Source organism: Arvicola amphibius, chromosome 5 (genome assembly GCF_903992535.2).
Source record: "Arvicola amphibius chromosome 5, mArvAmp1.2, whole genome shotgun sequence".
In the NCBI taxonomy this organism is placed as follows: domain Eukaryota; kingdom Metazoa; phylum Chordata; class Mammalia; order Rodentia; family Cricetidae; genus Arvicola; species Arvicola amphibius.
Window position 1 is genome coordinate 122758775 of NC_052051.1, and position 10509 is coordinate 122769283.

The following is a 10509-nucleotide window of genomic DNA, read 5'->3' on the forward strand; positions in this document are numbered from 1 at the left end:
GCCCCAAACTCAGAGATCTGCCTGCCCGTGTCTCCTGAGTGCCAGGATCAAAGGTGCTGCATGCCACCACACCTGGCCAGTTGCTATACACTGGCTGATCTCTTTTGTCCTTCTTTCCCCTCTGAAACCATTTAACACATTAATACTGCTCAGTCTGAAACAGTACTATGAGCTGTGTATTTCTAAGGAGTTTTAGAAAGAAATTCTGATAGAAACAAGTGAAGTCAATTTGCTGATTTTTTTTAAATTTTTTATTTTACATGAAACTGATTGGTGCAATCCTGTGGAACCATCTTTAGAGAAAATTCTTTTTCAAAAGTAAACAAAAATCCTTTGTATTATTTATATATTAATTTGCCTAATTTTTGAAAACAAAACTCATAGATAGCTTTATCCTATTTAACTATAAATGAGACATTTAAGAAATTGAAAGAAAAGATGGATAGCATAGGCATAAATGGAACCGTTCAGTAAACTGCTTCAGTCCACTGTATTTTCAAAGGTGATAATTGAGCCCAAAGGAAAAGTTGCAAGCCACAAACTATAGTTTTAATAGAACAAAAGAATGTTTAGATTAGCAAAGCAATATCTTAAAACATATCTTCATTCAATATTTCATATTGAAATAACTCTGTATCAAGTTGCTTTCCATTATTTACTTTAAAATTAATACAATTATGATGTTCAAATATTTAGTCATATGACCAAACAAAAAAAATATTTGGAAAATTCAAACTCCTGCAACAACTTATATAAAGATTACAGAAAAAAAACAAGCTACAAAATACATCATAGGAGGAAAACAGTATCACAGCATTTATGCTGGGTATGTATTTTCTTATATATATTCATACCAAGTTGAACAGATAGCTGTCAAAATTTAGCCAGCTATTAAGAAATGAAACTAAATTCATACCATTTCTGACATTAGGTAACTTCTGATTTCATGTTTGACTCATGGTTTCATTAAAAATGATTTATAGTAATAGTTTACTATCATGACATTTTGAGAGGCACAGATTAAGTGATGGCATTATTATGACAAACCTGGCAGAATCTATACCTGACTCTTGTTTAATTACAGTGTAAAGTATCTGAAGAGCCCATGGCAACCAGATATGGCATTTAATATGTGCCCATGCTGAGTAACCACATTAACATTGGTGATTAAAACATTCACAGCTAAGTAGATGAGACATTTTAAAAAGCTGCAGGACAACTTCAATATAAGAACTCAAATGGATAAATCTCCAAAATCTTAAACTCTTCTTAATCTGTTTGTAAAGTCTGTTTAAGGAGTAGTGGTCTAGTCTTCAAGACCCTAAGAGATTGAAAACATGTTTACTCCTTCTACACTGGGACATCTGAAATCAGTAAGCAAGACAACCTGAACTCATTTTGCTCTTGCATGCAGAAGTGTGTGTGTGTGTGTGTGTGTGTGTGTGTGCACGCGCGCACGCATCTTAAGATGCCTTAGATTTAAGAGTCAACTTCTCTAATCAGTAATGGTAAGAAACTAGAATCGCTAGTCAGTCACTGTCCTATGATGTCAAGTGTTAAAGTCTCCACAGCATGAGACTCATCTGATTCTCATCACCTGTGGTGAAGAGGCATGACTGAAAAGAACTGCCATGGTTGTCCTCTTTTTAACAGAAGAGAAGCCTGCTACCTACACAATTTTCCATCATTATGTATTCTATTCTGAATACTTGGATCAAAATCTCATTTCAGTCAGCTTAATCCACACAAGGTGTAAGACACAAACAGTAGAACCAATTCTAAAGACTTTAAAATAGGAAACATTCACAGCATTCAAAATTTGTAATTTTAGGGCTGCTAGTCAGAATCTGTAAAAACAAGACAGAAATGAAGAGAAAAACTGACTTCTCAGTGCACCACATGGTGAGTATGGTACCTATGTGGTACCAGGTCACAACTGTAGACTGAAGCTGGGGATGACGTGACAAGAACCAGTTTACCAGAACGTTCAAACGACTCAGATCCCCTCTTTTCTTTGTAAAAGCCCTGGAAATGCAATGTCACCGACAACTCACTAAAAATGTCTCTATTTCATTACCCACATTGTAGTGTCTCATATTCTTCTTTATCCTAAGTTACATGGTCTGATTTTTAAGGTCTATTATGCATTTTTTCTGAGTGGTGGCAACACCTCTAAACAAATAACATAGCTAGTTATAAATCATAGAATGAGAAAACAAACAAACCAAAAACCTGTACATTTTTCAAACTAGCAAGAAATAAATTATATCATGATATATCAATGAAGATTGTATCAATATTGACTAATAGTTCTATGGCAGATTATTTTCCCCCATAAAATTAAGCAGTGCAGAATAGGGCTGGGCTACAGTTGATCACTTTTGGTTTTCTTAAAAACACAACTTTATTCACTATAAACAATTAAAAGGCAGTTTTCTTCCTCTGTAATACACAGACATTAAATCTAAGATTGTATTTTAAAGTCTCAACTACCTATTAAGAAAAGGACTTTTAAATGGTTAAAAGGAATCAGAATACCAAAGTTTAGTGTATGAAGAGTACATATAAACCAAGAAAAAGTAGATCATTGGTGTTAGGTATTTCATATGAATAGCTGCATTAAGGTCCAAAGTTTTTCCACCTTTACAAATAAAAAAAGATGTCCTCTCCCCATGGGGATCTGCATCGTACACATCTCCCAACACGTATGAGAAGGGTTTTAGAATGCTGCCAATGCTAAGTCTTCAGTACCTAGGGTTAGAGGACAGTGATTACAGTGGCAATGGTGCATCTGAAAGCGTAGTTATGATCCAACACGAGTTGTGGTGGTTCTTTTATCTGAGAAAAAACTTTTCAGAAGAAACACCTGCCCTATGCTAACCACCAGAAGAATGAGGGCTTCTCCTACTGACCAATAGGCCACTCTTGTATTTAGATCCTCTGCTCGGCTTCGGCCTTGAGCCTCCCTCAGTCGGAAATGAGTCTGATAGTCGATGACGGACTTCAGAGCTTCGTGAATGGAAACACAAGCAGATTCCATCTAAACAGAAACATTTCCAGTCAGTTTTGTCTTCCATAGTTCCACACCTAGCATCCGCTGCTGCTGTTTTTAATCTCAGTCTCTCACTGGTCTAACTCTGAGCTGCTCTGGCAGCGATGCTCTTCTAGACCAACCACTGTGAGGCCTGCCCCCAACCAGGATGTCACACTTCTAAGGCAGCTGATGGGACACAAACTAACAAAGGTGAACATTTTCCTTTTTTAGTTAAGGTCAGTAGCTATTAAATTTCAAAAGGTTCTTAAGAACTAAAAGAATACAATAGTAGGTTAGTAAATTCACCAATAATGGGAGCAGAGGACACAACCAGCATACTCTAAAAAATAAACCAAATATGCAAAAGACCCAAACCCAACTAATCAAAGTTATCTGAAACTTTAAACAGGCAAAGTATTATCAACATCTATAGCTAACTATTGAATCTGACAGTGGGAAGAGAATGACCGTTACTCACATTAGTTTTTAGGGTTTTTTTTAATGCACATGAAATGTCTGGCAGACATACGTGCATGTACACCATGTACATGCCTGGTGCCAGAAGAATCCAGAAGAGGGTACTGGATCCCCAGAACTGGAATTACAGACAGTTGTGAACCACCACATGGGTGCTGGGAGCCAAACCTGGGTCGTCTGAAAGAGCAACAATTGCTCTTAACCGCTGAGCCATCTCTCCAGCCCAGAATGATCTTTTCCTAAACAGCTACCTCTTCGATAAATAAATCTCCGTCAGGTCAGTAACTAAACCAATATGTACATGCCCAGTATATTCAAGCTTCAGCGTCACTATTAAATGGCTTGCGGTCCTCCACTTGGATGACACTTTACTTTTTGTATGATTGTTATCTGATTTAAAAATGGTTATACTTTTTAAATATGTATATGTATGTACACACACGTACACACACGTACACACACACACACACACAGCAGGGTTTAATATTCTACTGTTAAAAACCTAATCCTGGAAATGAAATACACAATTCATTACTATTTTATCTCACAAACCATGTAGGAAAAATTTAAAAGACACATCTAATTTGTCTTAATTTTAATTAATACACAGACATTAGGAAATAACCTATTTACTCAAATTTTACTGCCAGGTATGCATGCCTATAATATGAAACCAGGCAAGTTTGGACAAGAAGATCCAAGCACAAGTAGACAAAGTGGACTATGTGGTGAGTTGCAGACTAGCTTGGACTATAGAACAAGACCTTCTGATAGGCAATATAAGCAATTAACATGTAAGAACCCCCTGGATTATGTCAGGGAGCACGAATTAAGAACTGTTATACTTGTTACTGTGGTGGTGCACGTCTTTAATCTCAGTACTTGGGAGGCAAAAGCAGGCAGATATCTGTGAGTTCGAGGCTGGCCTGGTTTACAGAGTGAGTTCCAGGACAGTCAGTGCTACACAGAGAAACCTTGCCTCAAAAACAAAACAAAACAAAAACAAAAAAAAAAAACCCACAAAAAAACCAGAGAACTGTTATGTTGGAGAAAATTACTGCAATTAAGTTAAATTCATTCCTACAATTCTTGAGATGTAGGTTAATTTTTAAATCATTAAAAGTGAAAATTTTCATATATATTCAAAGAACAAAATAGTGAGTCCCATATCCATATTTATTAATGCATGGCTGATCTTGTTTCATCTTTATTTCTATTTTCTAATGATTTAGAGCAGTTCTTTTTATTAAGATTTTTTCTTCATTTACACATGCACGCGCACATGCCCACACACCCACACACACACGAGTGTTTTCTGCATGTATGTATGCCCACCAAGGTCCGAATAGGGCATCAGATCCTGGGGAACTAGAGTTACTGATGACTGCTGGGTCCTCTATAGACCAGCAAGCACTCTTAACTGCTAAGCCAACACTCCATCCACATTTAAAGCCATCTAAGACACTGTAGCATTCCTTCACAGCTGAAAGAAGATGCTTTAGAACACTGGAATTATCAGCCTTGCTATTTCCTAACAAGTAATGTTTCTATCTTAGTGGCTGCTATGGTATAGATCCCCAGTGTTCCAAAAGGCCATATGCTAAAGCACTGGCCACTGATGGGAGAAGAGAGAATCTTTAGGCGACAATGTCTACTGGAATGGAGTTATGTCGTTGGGGGTTCAACCTTGAACAGTATACTAGGATCCTGGCCCTCCTCTCTCCTTTGCTGCAGTGAAGGTGAGCAACTTTCCTCTACTGCGCACTCCTGGCAGTCTTACACTTCTCCACAGGTTAGCTGACCAGAATTGCAAACTAAGACACATGAACCAGAATGACCCTTCCCCGCCTGGGTTGGTTATCTTCAGCTCTCTGTCCCAGCAATGGGAAACGAGCTGTGAACTACCACCCGCGTTAACACTTCTTCCTTTCTCTACACTTAAGGGTTCATAACATCTTTGAACATGGAGTTGCACCATAGAGGTCTCATTATCTAAATTCTAATCTGCAGGAATTTAGATTTTTTTTTTTTTTTTTTATATTTATTTATTTATTATGTATACAATATTCTGTCTGTGTGTATGCCTGCTGGCCAGAAGAGGACACCAGACCTCATTACAGATGGTTGTGAGCCACCATGTGGTTGCTGGGAATTGAACTCAGGACCTTTGGAAGAGCAGTCAATGCTCTTAATCTCTGAGCCATCTCTCCAGCCCCAGGAATTTAGATTTTTAAATCATTTCAAAATTCAATGTTCATCAAGGAGTGAATACATGCTATTACATTATGTACTCTTCGCCTTTTAATCAATGCTCTTCAGCTCTTTTTTATTACCTGGGTAAGGGCACTGACTCGGTTCTCACTGGGAAACAAAGGTGGGTCTTCTCCAACTTGAAAATCAAAATACACCGTTTTGTGTGTGAAAGTAGAAAACTCATTGCTGAAGCAAAATTTGTATGTCCCATTTCTGGAGGCAGTGAAGGTGAAACTGTCATACTGTTTCTTCATCTCCTTGTACAACACCTGACCGTCAGGATCTTCTAGTCGACAATCTACATCGTAGTGACCACCAGTGATCACCTGGAAGAGAGTTACAGTGATCACGGTAGCTAACATTTGAAAACAAAATCAACCAAGTTTCTTGCTAAAATGACAATAAGGCTGACTGACAGAGGTCTTCCTATCACAACTTCACAGACCCTGATTTTTACCAGTGGATTAAAGACAGAGTTAAAATTTCAGTTCAACTAAAGCTTTATAGAAAGTGAAGAGGTCCCCTCCTAACAGCAGAGATGAAATCTAATCATATCAACCATTCAGACAACTGTACTGGTTGCATGGTGAGACAACAGTTTTGGCAATCTCTAACCACGAAAGTGGGTGGGATGGTACAGAAAGGTTATTTTCAGGCTTTAATTCTCTTGACTAACATACCATGACATTATACATCAGTAAGACAAAGAGGTCTAAGTTAGACTTCAAAGAAATTTCTATTACTTATATGACCTTTTGTTTCAATAGTCACACGAGATATAATTTGTATTTGCAGAGCTATAATGTATACATATATATTATACACACAAACACGTATAAGTACAAATATGAATGAATGAACCCGTTGGATAAGACTAGGGCTGTGCAATCTATGTAAATATTATACCAATGAGCTACATGCCTTGCCTGATTTTGCTTGTGGACTAGATCTTGCTAAGCTGATCAGAATGACTACAAACATGATATGGTTGCAAGCCTTTAATGGGTAAACTCTCCCTCCAGCCAGCACATGTTTTTTTTCCTTTCAGTTTTATGTTTTGGTTTTTGGAGACAGGATTTCTCTGAGGCCTGGCTGTCCTGAAACTTTCTCTGTAGACCAGAGCAAGATCAGCCTGTCTCCCAAGTGCTGCGATTAAAGGCGTGCACCACCACTGCTTGGCCGACTACAAATTTGTAACTCACCACTTCAGTTCCAAAGAAGCTGGGATTACATGTATGCCAGCACACATGGTCAGATAAAACATTTGGGGCTACAATTTTAAAAAGCTTTTAATAAACAGTGCATTTACTCTTCTCTTTAAAAGTAAATACCCTTTCTTCTAAGAGAAAAATGTCTTCATTCTAACATATCTAGATATTCATACCTGATTACAGGACTCTGAATAAAACCAGCCACATTTGTTCTATCAAATAAGCAACCTTACTTTAGTTAACAGTACCTCTTCTAAATTTGTTCACCCGTTCCAACGAAAATTGGGTATCATCTCAAACTCAAATTCCACCATCTGTTTGTTCACAAGATCACAACATTTTCTTGACCATCCTAAACGGTCCATTACTTTCTTTTCTTTTTTTTCTTTCTTTCTTTCTTTTTTTTTTTTTTTTTTTGGTTTTTCGAGACAGGGTTTCTCTGCAGTTTTTTAGAGCCTGTCCTGGAACTAGCTCTTGTAGACCAGGCTGGCCTCGAACTCACAGAGATCCGTCTGCCTCTGCCTCCCGAGTGCTGGGAGCTGGGATTAAAGGTGTGCGCCACCACCGCCCGGCTTAAACGGTCCATTACTAATCCATGATATACTATGGTCCCAAATGCCTAAAGGTTCTCAAATCTAATCTCTTCTAACATGGGGTTTCCCAACCTGGTAGTAGGGACTGTATTGTTCTGGGCACCATACCACATTCACATTTAGGATTAATCTCTCTGCAGTCTCAGTATATTTGATGTCAGCTGCAGCACACCACAACTTGCAATTTCTCCTTGTGGGGTGGGAGTGGGAATGTCCTATCTATTTTTATCCTTCAATTAAAAAAAAAAAATCCCTCACTTAAAATCTTTTGAAAACTCACTATACCCTATCAGAGTCGAGATCTGTCATATCAGCACGCACTCCCTCCTAACACCTCTTGCCTCAGCAACTTCCTGTTGTCACCCCCAGACCTCACAAGCTCTCTGCCTTACATCTCTACTGACAATGGGGTTCAACAGAATTTGTTTGCTAACATATCACAGGACCTAACACTGCAAATGTTTATAAACCTAGATTATTACAAGAAAATGTAATACAAAACATCATTGCCAAATGTTCTCACAGAGATCTGGAGAGATCAGGTATGGGCCTTCTTTGCCCTTCCCTTTTGCCACCTGGGCCAGATGTACTCAGACCAGGACCATTCAAGTGTGAAAGGAACACCTTGCAACCAGAGAACCTAGAGCTGAGTTTTGTCTGAGTTGTCTTCTGGCCATATAGGCACAGGTAACTAAACTTTAGAGCAGAGCTCTGAGTCAGGAACTGGGCTACAGGAGAGCAGAGACCAAATACAAATCATGTTAGTTACAGGGGAAAAAAGGACAATCTGATCCAAAATCACCTCCTAGAACTCTCAGCCCCCACAGCCATAAAGCAAAATATTAAAAAAATATATATTATGTATAGTGTTTTCTGCCTGCATGCCAGAAGAGGGCACCAGATCTCATCATAGAAGGCTATGAGTTACAGGGGTTGCTGGGAATTGAACTCAGGACCTCTGGAAAAGCAGCCACTGCTCTTAACCTCTGAGCCATCTCTCCAGGCCAAGCAAACCTATTCTTACTACTTCAGTGCCACCTGCTAAGACTTTAGTACCAGAGCTTAGCCTAATGCCAGGCCTGCTGGAACTTTCAAACTATCTCTTCAGTGTGCCCTTTCCTCCTCTGCTTAATTGCAGACCAAACCTTAATTATCCTTCCACAGGCAGCTCAAACCTCACTGCTCCACTACGTTTCCCCTGGTGAGCACTTTGTCCCCTGCCAGCATTCTGCCCGTGTAGCACCGCACTTTAATATCCAGACTGTGTCTACTCTACGGTGGTACTACAATAGAATTCATCTTGAGACTCATTTCTATTCCTTACAAGTTGGGTGACCTTGGATCTAAGCCCACCTTGGATTCTGTTTCACCAATTGAAAAGAATACAAACTCGTCTCTATTTCATAGTTTTCTTGAGAAAGAACATCTATAAAACATTTGGCATTCTGTATACATAGGAGATTTTTTTTGAACTGTTATAGCACCAAGCATATTATCTAAAGTTCAAGAAACGTATATTGAACTCAAAGGAAATTCTGACTTACATCTTACAATTCCTTTGTAATTATATATGCTGAGAATTGATACACACAAATATCCTCAATTCTTTTTTGATCCTTAGTCTCTTCTCCCTCCCTCATCAAGTATTACCACCAATATAAACACAAATTGCCAAGTACTGTTGATTTTACCTTTCGTTTTTCTCCTTCCGCACTATGCTAACCTAGTCTAAGCTATTATCACTTCTTTTAAAAAATATACGTTTATTATTTCCAATTATGTGTATGGGTGTGTCTGGGAGAGAGTGAGTGCATATGAGTGCCAGTTGAGGGCAGAGGTTGTTGGTAACAAAGGGATGCAGCTCCAGTTACAGGTGACTAGGAGCCACCTAGCACTCCAGAATTGCTGGAATGGTAAATGAGCCTACGAACAAAAACGGCAGACTGTTTTAGTCTACTTTAAGAAATCACACTGAAAAGTTCCTGATTTACACTGTCCCCAAAATGAGAAAGGGCCTCTGGTGTAATCACATTTTTTTTTTTTTACAACACCCTTGACAGATGATCTTTAAAAATCCTCTAATAGAGAGATTACAACCACGTCTGCAGTAACCAAGAGTCCGGGGTCATAACCCCCCCCCCCCGCCCAAGACCCTAAAAGATCATGGAGTTATATTAAATCCGATTACACTAGAGTTGTGGATTACAGGAGTAGGGAGCTGGGCATTTATGTGCAGTAACAACTTAAAAAAAAAAACCTTCATTTCTTAAAAGAAAGTTATTTAATAGGGCTTAAATTCAATGAATGACACCGGAGAATGTCACAGCCACAGGAAGCATTTCCGAAATTCACAATGCCCTGCCCCCATAACCGATGTGACTCAGGTTAGGCCAACCACAGTGGCTGGAGCCGGGGGTACCTGGAACTCCAGAGTGCACTTGGTGCCCTGAGTGATGTCCTCGTAGAAGCACTGCTTGGCATTGTCGGGCAGCTCAAAGGTGATCTCGGAGGCGCCGCTCGGGCCCGACAGCAGCAGCAGCCCCCACAGCAGCGGAAGCAGCCTACATCCCCAACGGCCCGCTGCGGCTGCCCAGCGCGGCGACGGCGCCGACCCCGGCATCATCCCGGCAGCGCGGCGGCCTCAACGGAGCTGCGGGGCCTCGACGCGCGCAGCAGGCCCGGCCCCCGCCGACCCGCGAGCCTCAGCGACGCGTGCGACCGGGAGCGAGCGCGGGTTTCCGAGGAGACGCGCTGCCGGAACCGGCGCCGCTCCGGGAAGAGCCGAGGGACGCGGAGGGACAGCCGGCAGACCAGCGGAGGAAGAGGCCTCGCTGACCGGAAGTACAGCGGGCGCCTCGGCGGAAGGGGCGGGGCCGGGGCAGGCCCCAGCGACCCGGATGTGATATCCGGGGGGCGGGCGAGGCGTTGGAGTGAGGACGTG

The 10509-nt window shown here is 40.5% G+C and overlaps 1 protein-coding gene across 1 annotated transcript; it reads right to left on the reverse strand.

Moving 5' to 3' along the window:
• Positions 1–233: 233 nt before the first annotated feature.
• Tmed7 (transmembrane p24 trafficking protein 7) lies at positions 234–10371 on the reverse strand. The gene is made up of 3 exons (XM_038330496.1): positions 9988–10371; positions 5845–6090; positions 234–3040 (listed from the first exon to the last, which is right to left on the reverse strand). Exons 1-3 carry the CDS (start codon positions 10189–10191, stop codon positions 2804–2806), a joined length of 687 nt encoding a protein of 228 aa, XP_038186424.1. The 5' UTR covers positions 10192–10371; the 3' UTR covers positions 234–2803.
• Positions 10372–10509: the final 138 nt, after the last annotated feature.